At 42.9% G+C, this 21,016-nt stretch overlaps 1 protein-coding gene and 1 long non-coding RNA gene across 12 annotated transcripts in view; one reads left to right on the top strand and one right to left on the bottom strand.

Moving 5' to 3' along the window:
• Positions 1-21,016, bottom strand: part of Dtnb (dystrobrevin beta) — a 212,287-nt gene that overhangs the window by 91,315 nt on the left and 99,956 nt on the right. For all 11 annotated transcript variants that reach the window (XM_076558737.1, XM_076558738.1, XM_076558742.1 and 8 more), the window contains exon 9: positions 9,452-9,576. In XM_076558737.1, the coding sequence (XP_076414852.1) occupies positions 9,452-9,576 (125 nt within the window). The remainder of the gene's footprint in view (positions 1-9,451; positions 9,577-21,016) is intronic.
• Positions 9,559-21,016, top strand: part of LOC121825144 (uncharacterized) — a 30,783-nt gene continuing 19,325 nt past the window's right edge. The window contains exons 1-2 of the long non-coding RNA XR_013046962.1: positions 9,559-9,775; positions 13,687-13,825. This is a non-coding gene — a long non-coding RNA (uncharacterized LOC121825144). The remainder of the gene's footprint in view (positions 9,776-13,686; positions 13,826-21,016) is intronic.

Here is a 21,016-nt window from a genome sequence, read left to right as displayed (position 1 = left end):
GAAAAACCAGGTGGGTGTGGCGGTCCACCTGGAACCCCAGTGTTTGGGAGCTGAAGACAATGGATCCTTGGAAAGTTCCCAGTTCAGCAAGTGTAGCAGGAATCTTAACAGTTCTTATTAATAAAATCAAACCTGAGGCCAGTTATTGGGGTGAACACTGGAAAATCAGAGAGCCAGAACAAGCCACAGCTAGCTCACCTCACCGGATCCTCAGCTGGTCCTGTTTCCTCAGACTGGAGGCCTCTTGAGTCCTCATCCAGAATGGGTCTCAGCTGAATTGCTGCTCAAAAGCCTGAATGCTTAACCAGGCCAAATGCTTAACCAGGCCAAATGCCGCTAGCCCAATGCTTCTAGTTTCTGGTCCTCACGCCTTATATATCTTTCTGCTTTCTACCACCACTCCCTGGGATTAAAGGTGTGATGAGTCACCATGCCTGTCTGTATCCTTGAACACATGGATTTCTGCCTCTGGAATGCTAGGATTAAAGGCGTGTGCTACCACTGCCTATATTCTATGTTTAATATTGTGGCTGTTCTGTCTCTGACCCCAGATAAGTTTATTAGCACGGACAATATTTGGGGGAATACAATACCACAAGCAAGAGGCTTTGCCTCAGTAAATAAAGTAGCGCGCACCCGAGGAGACATGCACCCACACTCTCTGACTTCTGTGCATCTGTACATCACAGTCTGGCCTACATCACCACAGCTGGCTTCAATCATTCCGCAATCCTCCTGATTTCATTTCTGGATTGCTTGGATTCCAGTCATGAGCTACTACACCTGGTTAGGCATTCTTTTTACGAAAACTTCTCTTTATTCTATAAATAATTTAATAAAATTAAATTTTACTAAAATTTATCTAAAGATAAATTAAGATTTATCTCTAAGGGCTGGGGAGGTGGCTCAGTTGGCACGGTAACTGCTGAGTCCATGGAAGAAGCCGTGAGTGGTGGTACATGCCTGCAACGTTGAGGTAGGCAGAGACAGGAGGATCCTTAAAGCGTGGTGGTCAAATGAACAAGCTCTGGGTTCAGCGAGCAACCTTGTCTCAAAAAAATAAGGTAGAAGCCCGGTGAGAGGCCTCAGTGGGTGAACACTTCTTGCCAAACCCGATGACCTTGGGTCAATGCCCAGTACCCACACGGTAGAGAGAATCAACTCTCATAAGATATCCTCTGACCTCCACAGACCCACTGTGGCTGGCGTGTACAAACACTCACTCCCCCTACACACGAAGTCAATGAATGTAGTAGAAAAGAATAAGGTACGGAGTAATTAAACACACACACACACCTGACACTGACCTCTGGTCTTCACATGCATGTACATAAGTGTGTCCACATATACTACATTATCTTTAATGGTTGAAAAATAGGAAAGTCATTCCTAGACTGTGGACCATCTATCGGCTGGCTTTCTCTTGTAGGAGGGCGCATGTCAGCCCTGCCTGTTAAAAAATGCAATGATCCCCAGTTACACATAGAAGGATGTATGGCCCTGCTCTTCTTGCTGGAGTATGAAAATAATACAGACATGAAGCGACACCAGCTAGTTTTGCTTCCTGTCAGAAATAAATAGCCACAAGCTGAAGTGAAACGGCGAGTAACCTCTAATTAGAGAAATTAGGTTTCAGGGCTGTGTGGTTAGATAATTAGACCCTGAGCAAGAGCAAATTGCCTGAACTATAACAGCAGAAGGTTTATCAAAGGCATCAAGAGCTGCAAGTTGTACGAAAATATTTTGATCAAAGACACACTAATTTCTCTCAGAGACTTAGAAGAAAAGCTGAGAGAGTGCTGATAGACAAATTATTTTGTTTTGAATATAAGCCTCGAGATTTTAGAAACCTTGTTTACTTGATAGTCTCAACCACCCCCAAGGAACATCAGGAATTATAGCCGCCATCTAGTGGAGGCTTTGGGGACGTGTAGGGACGTGACCATTAGGACTTCCATAACACAAAAAGGCTTTGGGGACCTATAGGGACGTGACCATTAGGACTTTTATAACACAAAAAGGCATGTACTGTGCTACTCATTCATTTATTCTTCAATATATTTAAATGCCTACATTGCTCTGGGCACTATTTCACACGCTTAGAATTCGGCAGAGAGTAAGCCAAAGCCTTCTGGAGTACATATTTTTGTGATGATTCTACTTACTTGAGGAAAAGATTTCAAAAGCTTTTAAGTTCCTTAGGAAATCCTAACCTCTTCCAAGTGTTCCACATGCATTGTTCTTATAGAGTATCCTGAGGTAATTGACAGACTGATAGCACCAGCTTACAAGAAAGCAAACTGAGGTCTTCATTTTCCTTCTGTCTTATCCCATCGCTTCCTTCCACTGCTAACCAACCAAGTTACGGTTACTCGGGGTTCCCCCTGGATTCTGGAACTCCCCGTTTCTGTGCCGACGGCTTCTGAGCACTACAGGAAGCAGGTGAAACGGAAGGCTGGGTCTGGACACAAGCCCCAACAACGTTGCTCTGTTCCTATGTGATGACGGGGCTGTCACTCAGTCTCACCAAGACTGTCCCTGGCTTTTCAACAGGCTCGTGACAGTTATACCATAAGGGTCGCTGCGCAAGTTAAATAAGCGAAGGTCTAGACTGCTGGGTGTCCCCAGCAGCAACACGTGACCTCCGAATCTGTAGACCTGAACAAATCCCCATTCTGTGCGAACAAGGAGACAGTCACAAATACTCTATGTATCACGGTCACCTTAAATGTCCACCCCAAATTCCTGCCGCAGATTTGAATTTTTTTGTTTATTATTTTTTTTTTTTGAGACAGGGTCTCATGCAGTTCAAGCCGGCTACAGCTACAGGAAACAAGGTAGCTGGGGGTAGTTTTGAACTCCTGACCCTCCTGCCTTCACTTCCTAAGGGCTGGAATTGTAGAAGTGTGCCACCACACCTCGGTTGGAATTTTAATTTTATATCTTTCTGTGCAATAGTAGGAAAATGTAAAATTTTGTGTGCATTTGTGTGTGTGTGTGTGTGTGTGTGTGTGTGTAGGCAGGCCAGGGGTTGGCACAAGCTGTCTTTCTATGGTTTAATTTTTCGAGACAAGGTCTCACTGAACCAGAAGCTCATCCATTTGGCGGGACTGGGTAGCCAATGACCTTCAGGAAAGTGCCTGTCACCCCCATGCTGGTGACAGGCACAAGTCACTGTGTCTGGCTGCTCGTGGGTTTGGAGAATCCAAACTCAGGTCCTCATGCTTATATGGGAGGCACTTTACCAGCTAAGACCTTAACAATCTCTGCCACACACCCTCTTTGTTTTTATTTTTTTGAAACAGAGTCTCAATAGGTAACCCTGGCTGACTTGGGACTTGATGTGTAGACCAGACTGAGCTTGAACTCACAGAGATCCTCCTGCTTCTATCTCTCCACCCAGCCTTACATATACCTTTTAAATGACAAAAATCTCACTCTATAAGGTAGGCTGGTCTAGAACTCACAGCAATCCTCCTGCCTTAGTCACTGTTCTCTTTCCTGGTTGAGACGAGGTCTCTTGCTGACCCCAGAGCTCACCGGCTCCAGCTAGTCTCGCTGGCCCATTTGCCCTGGGGATTCTAGCTATGCCTCCTGGGTTCTGAGATTACAGGCAGCTGCTAGGCCCGCCTGGATTTTATGTGGGGTCTGGGGATCTGAATTCTGGTCCTCAAGCTTAGACAGCAAGCACTGTATACACTGAGGCATCCTCTAAGCCCTAAACCTAAGATATCTAATGTCTTTGTAAGATCTATGGCCACAGGAGTCCAAAGCACCATGGTCCAAGGGAACACTTGTTCAGCTGGTCTCTCCTCGTTCTTTCTTGTCTTGTTCCTCATTTCAACATAATAGACCGTAGGGTTTCTGTTTGTTTTTATTTTTAATTTTTTTTTAAATAGAAAACTTGGTAAGTCTTCCTATCTACAGATCTTCATTTCAGGATAAAGCCTATCAACTTGCAGCGGCCCATGCCTCCTCTGGCGCATCATGGCTCTGGTCCTAATGCCTTCTTCTGTCAGGACACAGCACCCTCCACAGCTAATTCCTAGTCATCTCTGGCTTCATCATAAATGCCATTCTTCACGAGTGCATTTCCTAGCTTGGCACTAAGATAATGACAGACCATAAGGTAAAAACATCTTGTTACAGAATTAGTTTGCATATTAGGCCAAATATGAGACATTATTTTCCAAAGCTTCAAAGTAAACAGGAGAGTTCTTCTGAATACAATGGGACAATTGTGAAACTGATCAGAAACCATGAAACTGGTTCATCAAGAAACTCTCAGGAGATTTAAAGAAATCCCTAAGCTCCTTGGTATTTAGTTCAGAGAAGGCCAAAGGCACACGGCTAAAGGATATTTAACACAAGGAAGCTATTCTTTCAAGTACAATCTTAGACATCTTTAACAGACATTTATCGTTAGTGGGATGGCTAAGTGGGAAAAGGTACCTGTGTGATGCCTGCCCCAGGATGTAAATGCTGAAAGGAGAGTACCAACTCCCTAAAATCACCCTAGACTTCCACAAGGCACACAGACGGCATATGTTCTCACACACACACACACACACACACACACACACACACACACACACGCACGCACACACGCGCGCACACACACACACAGTAAATAAATATGAAGGCCCTGATCTACACCAGTTACAAGGTACAATATTAAAATTTAATTCTGAAGTGGCATGTCAAATTAGGCAGAATGTATTTTACCTTTTGTTTCCCGAAGGGTAGCCACGAATGTCTGTTTGTTGGTTATCTTCTGTATATGTTTTTATGCATTCATACGAATCACCTATTTTGGAAGTTTGGATAAAGGTTCATGGTATACTTGAGCTTCTGTAAAAGTCCTACTGTACCAGGGTTTCTAGACAGAAGCCAGGGCTCCAGCAGCCCCGACTGACTAGGCGTGACCAGCTCCTGAATAAACGTATTAAAAGGACCAGTGACGGAGAAAAGCAGAGAACACAGATTAATTCAAATGGCCACATCAGGAAGAGGACAGGGTTCAGTGACCAGGGCTGGAGAGACGGCTCAGTGGTTAAGAGCACTGGCTGCTCTTGCAGAGGACCTGGGCTTGATTCCCAGTACCCCCATAGTGGTTCACAACTGTTTGTAACTCTAGTTTCAGGGCACTAAAGACATCTATGAGAGCCCTGGACCTTGGACCCAAGACAGAAGCTGAGAAAATAATAAGCAAAATGGATGAAGGACAGGAAAAGTGACTTCTAGTGACTTCGACACAGATGACTCAGAAAATGTCTGAGGGAGACAGAAACCCTGAAAGCTTTCCCACTCCGGTGATGCCGACGCCGGGAAGCCGCCATTTATAAACCTGAAGTGCATGCTGAGTTCAGCAAGAATGTGATCAATGAGGTGCTGCAGCCCGCGATGCAGGAGGCTGACGGAGATGGAGAGGTGAGGAAGCGAGAGTTCCTGGGCAATCATGAGTAAACCAGCCTCAATCCCTGTTTCCATGGGACCGCAAGTGTCTGTGAAATCTGGCTTCAGAGGATACAAATGCACTGTTTAGAAGTTTGCCTTGATATTAACATTCTTTGTAAAAATCACCTGCTAATTACTTTAATTCTAGAAAGCTGAGCAAGAGTGCATTAGAATGGACATTGTTTGTTTGCTTTTGTTTCTTTCTTTTAAAGACAGAGCTTCTCTGTGTAACAGCCCTGGCTGTCCTGGATCTCACTCTGTAGATCAGGCTGGCCTCGAACTCACAGAGATCCACTTACCTCTGCCTCCTGAGTGCTGGGATTAAAGGTGTGAGCCGCCACCACCCAGCCAGAAGAGGTCTTAAAGTCTACCTGTCTTATATCGCCTTATTTTTTGTCATGCATTTCCACTTAAGTGCAGACACAAAATAATTTGTTTATTTGTGTTTCGGAGGAGAGCAGAAAGAGAGATGCATGTGTGCAGGTCACGTATGTGGAGGTCAAAAAACAACTTGTAAGAGCTGGTTCTCTGTTTCCACCATGTTGGACCCAGAAATCGAACTCGGGTGGCAAGTGCCTTCGCCTGCTGAGCTGTTTTAGCTGTTCCTCAATAGTTCCAGCTTTGAGCTGATATCTGAGCAGTTTTTCAAATTGTTACTATAGTTATTATTTGAGTGTGTGTTTGTATGTGTGTTTGTGTCCGTGCAGAGGTCAGAGTTCAATACTGGGTATTGTTCTTTTTTGGAGACAGGGTCTCTCACTAGGGCCTGGGGCTTGCCCATTAGGCCAGGCTGGCTGGTTAGTGAGCCCCAGGGAGCCACCTGTCTTGATCTTCCAAGCGCTAGGACTGCAGGCGTGAGCCACCACGCTCCGTGTTTAACATGGTTTCTGGAGCTCGAGCTCAGGTCCACACGCTTGCAGAAAGAGGACTCTACCAGCTGCGCCATCTCCCTAGCTCAATATTTCTCTTATAAAACCCACTAGGGGGCAAGGGAAAGGGCCCAGTAGGTAAACCACTTGCTTACTATGTACCCACGAGAACCTGAGCCTGGATCCCCAGTACCCATGTGGAAAGCTGGGTGTGGCAGCCCGCATCTGTAACTCTAGAGGTGGTGGAGAGGGAAGAGACAGGTGGGTCTCTGAAGCTCACTAGCTGGTTAGTCTAGCTAAATAAGCTCTAGGGAGAGAGACCTTGTCTTCAAACCCAATAAAGGGGAAATCAACTGAGAAAGACAGTCAACATTGATCTCTGCTGTCCAGTCATGCACACACATGTGCGTGTGTCCTCATACATACACACCGATAAGACACGTACTTATACCATTCAAAGATGTTTTTTAAATGAACACACACTATGAAATCTGGCTATATAGCAATGCTAACTGTTTTGTCTTAGAATAAAGCCTTTCTTAGTTATTAGAAAAAAAGTGTGTGTGTGTGTGGGGGGGGACGACAAGGAAAACTGAAGTCCAGATTCACTTATAAACAGTGCCAAACCCTAACAAAACATTGCCAGACAAAATTCAACTGTGCTTTGAATAGCCAACTTAGGTTTGTTCCAGGAATGTAAGAGTGATTTCTTAAAAATAGGGCTGGGAATGTAGCCCAGGGGTAGAGCACTTGCCTCATGTGTGGGAAGTCCTGGGTTTAATCCCGAGCATCACAAACACACAGTTATCCCCCAACTAATGTAATTCACAACATTAATTAAAGGGAAAAAAATCATACAATCATCTCAAAACAGAAAAATCTGACACAATTTGGCATCTGTTCATCACCAAAATGAAGCACTCTCTGGAAACAGAGATTAAAAAAAGAAGCTGATTAACCTGATTAAGTCTGTAAAACCTACACCATCTCTACTATGTGACAGCCGCAAGCATTCTCTTTGAGATTACTATAACATAAGAAGGCCTATTGTGCCTGGCAGTGGTGGTGCACGCCTTTGATCCCAGCACTCAGGAGGGAGAGGCAGGTGGATCTCTGTGAGTTCAAGGACAGCCCGGTCTATCTATAGAGTGAGATCCAGGACAGTAAGGGCTATACAGAAAATGAATGAATAAATGAAGAATGAATGAGTGCATGCATGCCTATTACACCCTTTCTATTCAGTATTGTATGGAGGTTTCTAGTCATCATAGTAAAACCTTTTGCCCCCAAAAAGGCATGATTAATTTCTGAAAGTCTAAAAGTAGAAAAAAACAAAGTCATCACTATTTGTAGATTATAAAATTATTTACAGAAAACTCTAAAGAGAAATTTGAATACAAATTATCAGAAGCAATGAGCAAGTTAAGAAAGCTAAGTACACAGTATACTAAAATACAAAAGTCATCAATATTTCCACATACTGCAAGCAACTGCTTACAAACATAATTCAAAAAAGAGCCCACTGTCATGATAAGACATTTCCCAAATTCACAGAAATTATATACGTAAGGTTTTTTATGAAATACTAAATATATTTTCAGAATTTTGCAGGGAAAAAAAACTATTAGTAACTGCAACAAAATATGTAGAGTTCTTAGGAATCAATCTGGTCAAGTGAGACACTCCAACCCCACACTCAGAAGACTAAGGGTAGCCTGGGCTAGAAGAGGGCGGAAGGTCAAGTTGGACTATATAGTGAGATGCTCCCCTGCTCAAAAAAAAATAAACCACCCCAAAATCTCAATAAAGAGACTAATCTAACATATATAACACCTTTTCTTTTTTTTTTTTTTTTTGTTTTTCGAGACAGGGTTTCTCTGTGTAGCTTTGCGTCTTTCCTGGAGCTCACTTGGTAGCCCAGGCTGGCCTCGAACTCACAGAGATCCGCCTGGCTCTGCCTCCCGAGTGCTGGGATTAAAGGCGTGCGCCACCAACGCCCGGCTATAACACTTTTTCTAGGTCAAAACCATAAAACTTTACTTAAAGGCACAAAAAAGCATTTAAGTGAAGGTCATGTTTGCAGAATAGAACATTAAGTATTATAAAAATGTCAATTCTCTCCAATTTGATCTTTGGGTTCAAAAAAATCAGTAAAAACCTGAACAAAATTCCTAGAAGAATCCAATAAGCTGATCATAAAATTTGTAGGAAACAAGAGAGGACAAGAATAGAGAAGAGAGTCCTAAAACATATTACTGTCTCTATGGTAACTGAGATAGGGTGATTTCTGGCAGAGGGATGATAGCCAATTTGGCCAAAGGACAGAATAAAGATCATCAGTCTGTGTACGTTTGGAAACGACTTTTTTCTTATTTATGCAGTATCAGAGGCCTGACCCAGAGCCTGCACATGCTATGTGAATGCTCAACTACATCTCCTCGGCTCTGGAAATTTTAATTTTGACAATGATAGCACTAACAATAGGACATGGGGGAAATGAATTATTCTGCAAAAAAATGACTTTGGAAGCAAGTTATTGTTCAAATGCAGATTGGTGTGCGTAGGTGCATGTACATGTGTGTGTACGTGCGTGCGCGCGTGCGTGCGTGCGTGCGTGCGTGTGTGTGTGTGTGTGTGTGTGTGTGTGTGTGTGACTAATTCAATATCACACCACACGACAAAAATCCATCTCATATGAACTGCAGACATATGTAGAAGAAACGGCTTCACAACTTACACTCAAGAATGACCATGAGCTGTTACACTGGGCTGCCTTTCGTCGATCTGTGTCCTTAAGTTTGAAAAGATAAAACCCAGTAGACTTGCGTTCCCTTGCCATGTGACTATCCAAGCTAAGTCCCCATGGGTTTCACGGGCACAGAGCAGACATGGCGGCCACACTCAAGGAAGGGAGGACACACAGACAGCGGTGGAGAACCCACTTCAACGCCCATAAACGCTCTTCGGCGCACTCGTGTTTCTGGAGGCTGCTGCACTGTTTTGGCTTGAGGAAGGCAGAGTGGTCCGCGCAGACGCGGACGGTGGCTTAACGAGATCAGCACTTGAAGTTAGAGTCCCCAGCAGAAAGCCCCATCTCAGCACCACCCATGCAGCCGTATACTTACACTATATGTGCAAGGTCAAGTGGTTTCTCTGGTTGCTCAGGAAAAACAGGATGTGGGGGTTCTCTGGAGGGGACACAGCCCAAAGATTTACTAATTGCATGGCTCAGCTTCTTTGCAGGGGATTTCTGTGTCAAAGGAGAAAATAAGGAAATGAGACCTTTTCAAGAACAAATCAAATTTCACTGCAGTCAGTGTGACTGGGCCTCGCAGAAAAGAGCCAGCCAAGCTCTTGACGTCTCCCTCCTGCGGCTTCTTCATTCCTGCGGTTCCTCGCTTCCTACACCATAAAGTCACATTATCAAGTGATGGGGCTAAAGAGACATGGTAAATGTCTTCTGGTTATCTATACATATTGGGAGTCCCCACCCCCCTTTTTGAGGCTTCTGGGTCATTTCTGGTAAGATATTAGGGTAATTCCTACTGGGGGAATTTTTTGATTCCCCCAGTAAAATACAAAAAGGCTGAGACAATGAAAAGAGCACATGTTAGCAAATCAATTGTCTAAATGCTAGAATATTCCAAATAAGAGCAAGGCAGACCGGTTACTGTAGTGGAAGCCTGTAATCCCAGCATTCAGGAGGTGGAGGCAGCAGGATCAAGAGTCCAAGGTCATCTATAACCACTCAGTTAATTTGAGCCAGCCTGGGCTACATAAGTCTCTGTCTTGAAACAACAACAAAAAACTGTGGCAGAATATTTGGCATTAAGGGTCTGTCAGGGCCAACAGATTTAAACAAGTGTAAGTCTATATACAAGCTGTGAGCACTAGACCTGTGACGATAGATGATAATGTACTACAAGGTACAGAAAAAAAAAGTTGGAATTCTATTGATTTCTCTGGAAAGCAGAAACATCAATTCCCAAGATTGTTCATTGAAATAGTACATGTGCACAAAGTGAATAAAATTTCATAATTATATTGAACAGAATATTCTATTCTATAGCCCTTACTTAGTCTGCCTCTTGCTGTTTTTTTAAGATGGCAAGTAAACCCAGGGTCTCATACTTCTGGGTTATATACACCCACAGCCTCTGAAAATTCCCATAGAGGCTCTTTATATATACTGTATGCTGTCCATCCAATTCCCTTTAAATAACACTGCTGTCTGAGATTTTGGCAGGATATTAATGAGCAATAAGTTTGAATATTTAAGTCTGCTGTCTATACAATTTATTATCAAATGTGACACTTGGAATAGAAAGTATAGCTGTGTGCAGCTATGTGGCTCATCAATACTGCATTCCCACTTATCATTTATTAATGGTACCCACGATGGAGCTCAGATTGGCCTTCAACTTGCAATCTTGCTGCTCAGCCTCAAATGTTGGACTTACAGGCATTCACCACTATTAAACTTTTATATTCTGCTCGCTGTATTTTAACACCACATAAACACAAATCTGTTTTCCCTTAAGACCATATAGGCAAAGTCAATATTTGATTATGATAAAGTCAATACCAGCATCTTCAGAAACTGTGTTTTGGATATCTTAGCAACCACGGACCCTTCAACCCATTTTATTCTGGGAAAAGTCTACATCCAACCTATTTCCCCTCAAGTTACATAGAGCAAACCACAGTAGGAATTCTGACCTTCCTCCCTCCCTCCCCCTGCTCTCTGCTCCTTTTCCTTTCACTGACAAGTGGCCATGCTTGCTGCAGGCTCTCCCCTCTAGCCCACCCCTGGTCCTAGAGAGCAAGGCCTTCTCCTAGTAGCTCTCACGGGCTAATAATCCATACACACCAAGAGCTAAAGGAACACCATCATGTTCCACACAGGCACATGCATTCCCAGCCTGCACCTCTCTCATCTCCTACCCCCAAGGAGCACAGCAGATGCACATCATGTCCCTTAGGTCTGGAGACCTGGGCACACGCCTTTCCCAGGCCTGTCCTCTCCCACCAGTCTTATATATATATATATGTCTCCTGCTTGTTTCCCAGGCCTCTGGAGTCTCCTCAGTGAAGAGTTTCTCACCGCTCCACTGCTCAGTGCCGCCTCTCCAGGCTACCCATGACCTTGTGCACATGCCCACCCGCACACCGACCATGTTAGATCACAGAGTCGAACTCCTTTTCCATCCTCGCTAGACTCCTGCTTCTGAAGAGACCAGCTATGTCTTATTCATCTCTGCATTTACAGAGCCTATTCTTAGACTAGAACATGTGGCTGGAACACAATTTTCCAGCTTTATTTTCAGCTTTTCATTTTTTTGAGAATTACAAGTAGGAGACAGCCAACCAATGGAAACAGAACACAGTAGTTTAATTCACCTTTACGACTAATTTTCACTTCATGATTTGTTGGTATACCAAAGAACCACCTGGGACAATAATTCATGCAGTCTATATGAGACAGATTCACTGTACCTACATCCTGAACACTAACAGCCATGAAATCAAAGGCTTAGTAAACAACATTAAAATAACTACTTGACTATTGAAATAAGCGTCTGCATTTATAATCCTTAATAATCTTAACAATATTCTGGAGTATTCTTGAAAATACTGCTTTAAGTCAAGGTTTAACAAGTAATTGCAATTCTGGGCAGGCCAGATGGATAAAGGCACTTGCCACCAAGCCTGATGACCTGTGTGGGATGCCCAGGAGCCACACGGGAGAAGGAGAGAACTGATTCCCACAACTATTATTTGACCTTCACATATGTGCTGCAATCTATGCATACCCCCAACACAATAAATAAATAGATAAAAATAATAAAAAAAGATAGCATTCCATTTCAAGCCTCCAAAACAGACACTGGGCTAGGGATGTAGTTCAGTCAGCAGAATGCTTATCTACCACGCATAAAGCCCTGGGTTTGATCCCCAGTACCACATAAACCAGATGTGGTGGTATTCCTGTAATCCCAGCACTCAGGAGGTCTGAGCAGGAGGATCAGAAGTTCAAGGTCATCCTTGGTTACATACTAAGTTCAAAAGGGTATAAAATATGTGCTATACTTTTAAAAGCCATAAAACTATAAAAGTTATCATGTCCATCTATCCAGTATTCTGCCTGAAAAACAACCTGACAGTCACTTTGAAGTTTCTTGCGGGTTCTCCCTTGACCTCCTCCTACCGTATCTCCTTTTCTCCTGGTAGGCACTAACTTGGACTTTGTATTAATGATTTCCTTAGCTTTATTATTTTCACAATGGTAGACAATGAGACATTGTGAAGAAATGTTTAAAACCTACAGAGGCTAAATGTAAGTTCATCAGCTTGCTTTCTTTCACTCAAAACTGTTATAATTTATCTATGTGGGTATATAGATAATTATAATTTATATGTTTTTTTTTTTTTTTTTTTTTTTTTTTTTTTTGGTTTTTCGAGACAGGGTTTCTCTGTGTAGCTTTGCGCCTTTCCTGGAACTCACTTGGTAGCCCAGGCTGGCCTCGAACTCACTGAGATCCGCCTGGCTCTGCCTCCCGAGTGCTGGGATTAAAGGCATGCGCCACCACCGCCCGGATATATGTTTTTTTATAAATTATAATTTATACATTGCCTGATGGTACTTTCATGCTTAGTTTCCTATAATTTAGATGGTCACTCCACTGCCGATGAACAATGAGTAATGCCTTGTTTCCATATGGTCCTATTATTCACAATGTTGCTACTAGGTTTTCTATGTCATGATGCTTGATGGCCACATGTGAGAATTTCTTAAGTTTGGGACTACTGGCTTGCATGGCCGTGTACATTCCAATTTTGGTAACCACTGCCAACTCATTTGCTCTACGAAGGAGTCACACTAGTTTCCCATGAGCTGTGTGGAGAGCTCCCGAAACTCCACACTGTCTCCAACCCTCGTCACTGCCAGATACTTCAACATTTGCTAGGCCTGTGGGGAGTAAACGGTACTGTGATTTCAACTTGCAATTTCCTCAGAAGCAAAAAGACTGGGTGTCTTTGCCTATATTTGTAGGCTGTTCATGCTTCTCTAAAATAACTGCTCCTACTGTTTCAAAGATTGATAAAGAGTCAGTTTAGGAGGCTGGTAGGGATTATCCTCTTACTTTTTTTTTTTTTTAATCTTTTTTGAGACAGGATTGCATGTAGCTCAGGCTCTTCTCAACCCATTATGTAGCAGAGGATGGCTTTGAACATGTGATCCAACTGCCATCACAATTGTAGATGCCATCAGGCCTGGCCCTCTTACTGGTTTGCCACAATTCTTTATATTTTTGTATTTTAAACCTAGGAAAGCTATATTGTATAATTTCTCCTTTAGGTTTTCTGAAGCAGGGGCCGTGCAGGAGGGATGGAGTGAAGTTGATCCCAGAACTGACGTGAAAGAGGAAGGGGAGAATCAACTCCACAGAATTGTCCACTGGCTTTCATGTGCATACCTCCCCCATCATGCACTAAAGGTTTGTCATTTATAGATTTCAATTTAAGTCTGAATATATTTAGCTATGACTCTTAAAAAAAAAACAACTCACTATATATCCCAGGCTAGTCTCAAATTCACAGTCCTTTTTCCTCCCAACCTAGCGCTGATAGATTTTGATAGGTATGAGGCAAGAATCCATTTTTTTTCCTATAAGGGTAACCAACTGTATAAAAGTCATTTAACAGACATTTTGTCCTGGGCAATACATCAGTTTAATTACTACAGCATGCCACCTCAGCCATTCAGCCACAGCAAGAGTCCGTGAGGAGTGTTTGCTTTGAACTCACAGAGATCCACCTGCCTCTACCCGCTGAGTGCGGGGATTAAGGGTGTGAGTCACCATGCCCGGCATCATTTTTTTTCTGGACTCTTTGCAGTCCCACTTGAACTTTAGAATACATTTGTCATTTACTCCCCCTACTCACAAACACAACCTGTTGTGACTTCAGTGGGAGCTGACAGAGCCGTAGATAACTCTGCAGGGAAGGGACCCCTTTACACACCCAACAATCCCTTCCATGAGTGTGTTCATCTTTACCATCTTTCAACAGCATTAGAGGAGTCTCTCGTTGAGATGTAGGTCCTTATATACTCAGGATATTAACTTCTTATGAGACAGGCTACTTTGCATGTGTCTTCCACCATTCCAAAAGTGATTCTTCGCTGTTGATCATTGAATGCACCTAAGTTCTACATTTTGACATAGCTTAATTCATACATTTTTAGCTTTGTTCCCCGGATGCTTTTTCTCATTCTAAGGATTTACCCGGGAAAATGTCTCCACCTTTCTACACTGTCAGTCACCAAGTAGTGAAACAGCTTTTCTTTTCCTTATTTACTTGACTGTTCAGGATTGCTAAGAGCACAGCAAATAAGAGTGGCTACAGCATATCTCCTTATTTTGCTTAAAATCCTAAAACAAACTGCCTCCCTATCTCAGCAGTAAACATAATGGGTGCCGTGACTTAGCAAAGGACCGCACACTAGGTTAAGGGCATCTCTCCTACTAGTGGGTATCTAAGGGTTTTCTTGAGTTGTTACATGCGTGTTTAGATTTTCAATGGATTTTGTAAAGTTTTCATCTATGTTTTTTGAGACGATTATATGGATTCACTCCATCATACTATAAATCTATGTTCAATTATAATACTAGGTCCTTAACTTCTGGAATAAAGCAAGTGTGGTCATGATGTGTCTTTGGGGATCAGCTGTTCATTTGTCTTCCACTATTTTGTTTATATTTCATTTATATCTATGCACAGAAGTGGCTTGTCATGTTCCTTTTTTTTTTCTGATGATTTCCTAACTTGATGGTGCCAATATAATTAAAGTCTAAAAAAATAAAGTAGAAATGCTTATTAGTTTTTCTAGGATCTGAGAAATTTTCTGTAATGCTGGCATCTTTTATTTGAATGTTCATTCATGCAACGTCCTCCAGGCAGGCCCGACTGTTTCCTCTGTGGAAAGATAAAGTTACTAACCCAATGCTCTTAGTGCCCACCCCTGCCACCCCCACGCCGCTCCCGTCCCCTTTCCTTCTGTGAGACGAGGCTTTGATATTTGCCATGGATGGCCTCAAACTCTCAACACTCATGTCTCAGCCTTCCCAGCTATTTGGGTTTTCTGTTCCATCTGGAATCAGTTTTGAATAGCAGTGCTGTTTTAGGAATTTGTTCACGTCAACAAAGCTTTCAATCTCCGAATGCACGGAAGCTTTTTGGTTGTTACTGAATTCCCTGAGAATATAGCCTATGTGGCATGAATTCCCTTTGAGGCTTCTTTTATGTGTTTTCTAAGAATGCAATCAGTAATGGAAACAATCAGATTTGTAAAAATAACTCTATTTTGTTTATATATACATATGTGTAGTGGGTAGCTGTTCCACCTATGACCTTGAAGTATCTGCCCCTGGGGTATGGCTGCTGGGGACCCTTAAGACCTGGGATGCACGTACGCAGCGCTCTCTTTGCCTCCTCACGGTATTGGATGCTGAGATCTTGGACCAGACAAATCAGCATGGCACATGGCTCAGCTTTCCCGGACCCTAAGATAAATCTCCCATGGTAGTGAGTTAAACCCCAAATAAATTCCTTTGCCCTTAAAGCAGACTCCGTGGATTTCTCCCATTCCATATGTGTGCATGTGGGCAGTACATGTATGTGTGCAAGTGCATGTGCACCTGTATGCACACATGAATGGAGGCCAAAGAACCGCTTCAGGAGCTATACACCTCCGAGACAGGCATGGCGCTCACCAATTAGGCTAGACTGTCTGGCTAGGGAGTCTCAGCAAAGCTCCCAGTATTGGAGTTACAAGCACATTCCACTATACCCTGGGGACTGGACTTGGTCCTTATGCTTGTAAATCACATACTATTTCAACTGAGATACCCACCCGGCCCATGTCCAAATTTCCTACAGTCTTCGTTTTTATCTACTAAGTCTAACAGTTGCTGAGAAAGGTTGTTAAGGCCACCTGCTTACATACGTCTCAACTTTGATTGTGCTCTTAGTTAATTTATTACATGTATTATTTTTATATGTGGGAGCACATGAGCCGTGACACACGTGTGGAGGTCAGAGGACAACTTACGGGAGCTGATTCTCTCCTTCTGTCCTGTGAGTCCAGTGCATAGAACGCTGGTTATCAGGCGTGTGACAAGTGCCTTTACACACCGGGCCAGCTCACAGGCCCATTGAAATTTTAAATCATAGAGCTATATTATTAGGTGTTATTAGTGTAGAATTGTTCATCTTTTCATCTTCGATAAGCTCCATCTCTGGTAAGGACTCTTTAAAACCGAGATAAAACATGGATCTCATAAAACCTACCATTCTAATTTTTCTGATAAAGATTTTTGCCTCAAGGTCCTTTTCCTAAGATTAATATGATTTTATGAATGTCTTTTGATTAGTACTGCCGGCTATGTCTTTTCTTAAAAAAAAAAAAACACCTTAATATTCCATTTTTCTGCGTCTTTACTTTTTTTAACATCTCGGAAATGGCACAGGACCAGAATTATTTTAAGTTCTCATTTTATTCTATCTTAAATTTTGGCAATTTTACTGCTTGAATACACACACACACACACACACACACACACACACACACACACACACACACACACACGGGGTGGGGGTAACAACAAGAGCCATAACACCTAATGGGCTTTTCCGTACAAAGACTCCATGGGTGCTTTTATGGGACTAAAAAGACTCCTCGGCTATTATGGGAATAAACTTTAAAATGCAGTAGAGACACTAAAGCTCACAGAGCCAGGCATGTCTTATTACTCTTTCCAGCCAAAAGCCAGCTCCTCAACAGTCACGGTACTTAGAGAAAGAGTATGCAGAAGGCAGGAGAGGCATCCCAGAACAACATGGTATTCTTCAGAGCAGCTGGAGAGAAGCTACATCCAGAGCTCAGTGTGGGACATCCAAGTATCACAATCAGGACACAGAGCCTCCAGATGTGGGGCAGATGTCACCATGGGCACCGGGAGGTGACCTGTACCTAAACCATTGTTGCTGTGGGCTTTCCCATACCAGAGCTGGGACCTGATTCCTCTGACGGCCACGGACCGGGCTCTAAGACACTTTTGTTTTTAAGTTCTGAGCTCCTGTCGCTGTATTTTCAAGGAGCCTCCAGCTAATTCCTTGCATGGCACACTCTTCAGCCAGGGCACACGATGACAGGCCCTGACACCTGGGAGACTAACAGCCTACCAGAAAAAGCTTAAGATTGGTGCCTCTGAGGCCGTTTCTGTCATTTCACTTCTAATTGCCCCCTTTGGAACATCATCCTGAGCTCCAGGCCATACCATCTGAAAGGATTCGGGCAGAAAAGTACCCTGCCGTGGAAGGCCCTTGATCCAAAGCCTATTAAATCTTCCAGTAAGTCTGGAATCTCCTGTATTTTAACATGAACACTTTATTCAGCAACTTAAAATCCTTTCAATCGAATCATGTCTCAACCCGTCCCATGTCACAGCTGTGATCGCTGCGACTTACTTTAATCCCAGTGAAGTCGGTTAGTGCTAACCAACTATCACTAGTATTGTTTGCTACTATTTGTGGCTTAGATTTACCCATGCTTATCAATTCCACTAAATGCACCATTTCCACGTCCCAACTCTCCCCTCGCTTCAATTTACTTGTCCTCCAAGTATTATCTTTTCTTTGCTCCAATTGCAATGGATTTCTTAAAAAAAAAAAAAAAACTTACTCTTTCTTTACCCTAAATAGATGAGCTGGGCACAGAGTTCTACAACCTTCTATTCACTCTCCTCTTCAAGCCCTTCCACGATCATCCATTTTCCATCTTTTATCTGTGTTCAGTATTCTGCAGCCTCAGGATCTTCTTCAAAATCGACTCCTCGTTCTCCCATTTTCACTCTGGCTGCCTCTCATTTGTTATCCGGCCCCTTCATTGAGCTGATCCTTAATGTTCTGTATTTCTTGGATTCTATTTGGCCTCTTTTTTTCATATTCGTTCGTTCCTTTTTTTATTTTTATTTTTTAAGTTGATAGCCAGATGTGGCAGCTTAAACACCAGTGATCTCGGCACTTAGGAGGCTCACACAGATGTGCCAAAGAACAAGTTTTGAGGCCAGCCTGGGAAATATAGTACAACAGATGACCTCCTTCTATCAAACCAAACAATTATCTTTATATTCCAAGTTGATTTGTTTAGTTTTTTTTTTTTTTTCAGGGTTGAGGACCAGAACCCAGGGCCTTGTGCTTGCTAGGCAAGCATTCACTCTACCACGAGTTAAATCCCCAACCCCTTGTTTAGTATTTTTTAACACACCATTTTCTAAAGTTCTTGGTCTGTTCATTTGTTTCGTGTGTGCTTTTATTTGCTGGTTCTCCGTCACGGTGACTGGATTTTCCCTCTCTGAAAATGAGCTTTCCTTCAGCAGGGACTGGGCTCTGGCCTGGAGCTCCTCTGGTCTGAGTTGTTAAGCAATGCTGCCACAGAGGGATGTTGTTGTTGTTGTTGTTGTCGTCGTTGTTGTTGTGGGAGGCTACACCCAATGGACACTCCCCTGGAGTAGTGCTATACAACAGAATTTTAAGGGAAATGTGCTGTTTCTCTACTGTCCAGTATGGTAGCAACTGGGCACACGTGATATTTTTATTGCATGTAAGAAACTCATTTAAAATTTAAATTTTAACTTAAAATTAAATGGCCACACGTGTCTAATGACTACCATACTGGGACATACAACTAGAGTTTCATTTCTCTCGGTTAAATATTTGTACTAATTTTAATTTATTTTTCTTTTTGTGATAGAGTCTTTTTATATAACCCTGACGGGCCTGGAACTTGCTATGTAACCCGGGCTGGCCTGGAACTCACAAACCTGTCTCTCTCTCCCAAGAGCTAGGATTAAGGACGTGACTATGTAACTTGTTGGTAGAAAGTTACACTGGATACTTCAGCTCAGCAAACATTTACAGCTTCAGTTTTTCAACATTTTCTAACCTCCTGGAAGCAGGCTCTCTTTTTCTCGTTCCTTTTTCTTAAGGAGTCAGCTTTTCTAAAGCCTTTTGTGAGAGGCTGCAGAGGATGTGGGTTCAGATCCCGCACCCACATGCAGGCTCACATAAGCACACATATGCACACATTCATACACACACACACACACACACACACACACACACACACACACACACACATAATAAACTGTCTTGCAGTAACCTCGCTTGTAGTCTTGGTCAACACTACCCGTGGCTGGGGTCCCCAGGCTGAGTCTGCTCCAGAGCATCCAGCAGTAAAGGATCTCCAGCAGGCAATGCTTTCTGCAGCTTGTTATTGAACACACTTTCTTCACTGAAAGATGTCAAACAGTTCCGAAATACTCCCTTTTTTGTTGGCAGTCATGAAGGATACTGGTTATTAACCTAACTTAAAGTTTTAGCACTCTGATGGTTTGGGTCCAGATGAATGAAAATAATCAAGGTGTGCTTGGCTAACCATCCAGACACTGGATCTGTTCACTCTAAATGTCACCTCTCTGCCTTCTCTTTAGCTGCTTTCTCAGCCTCTTGTTAGATGCACATCCCCAGGCCTTAATTTTTTCTTCTTTTCCTTATGTAACACATTTGCAGATATTCTTCCCTTCTAGAGCCCAGCTCATATATTCACTCTTTCCTATGAACACTGTTTACCAGCCCGTCACTGAATTTCTTTTCCTTTTTTCCATCATCATCATGATCATAGTCATCTTTTTTTTTTTCTTCTTCCCAGACAGCATTTCTCTGTATAGCTCTGGCTGTCCTGGATTTTGCTCTGTAGACCAGACTGGCTTCGAACTCACAGAAATTTGCCTGCCTCTGTCTCCCAAGTGCTAGGATTGAAGGTGTGTGCAGCTACACCTGACTCTGAACTTTTTTTTTTTTTTTTTTTTTTTTTTGTAGTCTAAAGTTTAATTTTGGGGCTGGAGAAATGGCTTTAGTGGTTATTCGCACTGGCTGCTCTTCCAGAAGGTTCAAAGGTTCAATTCCTGCACCCACCTAATGGCTGACAACGTCTATAACTCCAGCTCCAGTGGATCTGATGCCCTTATCCAGCCTCTACTGACACCAGGTTCACACATGGTGCAAAGTTATACATGTAGACAAAACATCCACATACATAAAATAAAACGTAAATTTTTTTAAAAGTTTAATTATTTTTAGTAGAAAAAAAAACTGCTCTCATCTCTCAAAGTACAAAGTGGACGTTCTATGAATGTAGTTTTGGAGAGGTGGGATGGGTCAGTGAGTAGAGAGACTTGCACCCAGACTGACTACGTGAGTTCAGTCCCCGGGGCCCCACAGGGTGATAGGAAAGAACTGACTCCTGGGAGTTGTACAGACACAGACACAGACACAGACACAGACACACACACACACACACACACACACACACAGAGAGAGAGAGAGAGAGAGAGAGAGAGAGAGAGAGAGAGAGAGAGAAATTTCAAATGTAGTTTACTTATTCTCTTATTTCTATTTCTGAACCTTCTCTGCCTGTGCCCCTCCTTATGAGTGGTTTCGACCCAAATGCTCCACTTTGTAGCCAGAGCTTCCTGCTCTGTTGTAATGCCCTCTTGGAGCTGAAGCGAAGGAGGTGTTCTCAGGGGCGTGCAGGAGGGACAGAAGGACGGACGCCCTAGTGTGAG

This window comes from Peromyscus maniculatus, chromosome 22, assembly GCF_049852395.1.
Source record: "Peromyscus maniculatus bairdii isolate BWxNUB_F1_BW_parent chromosome 22, HU_Pman_BW_mat_3.1, whole genome shotgun sequence".
NCBI classification, from domain to species: domain Eukaryota; kingdom Metazoa; phylum Chordata; class Mammalia; order Rodentia; family Cricetidae; genus Peromyscus; species Peromyscus maniculatus.
Note: the sequence above shows the minus strand (reverse complement) of the source record. Positions and strands in the feature narration are given on the sequence as shown.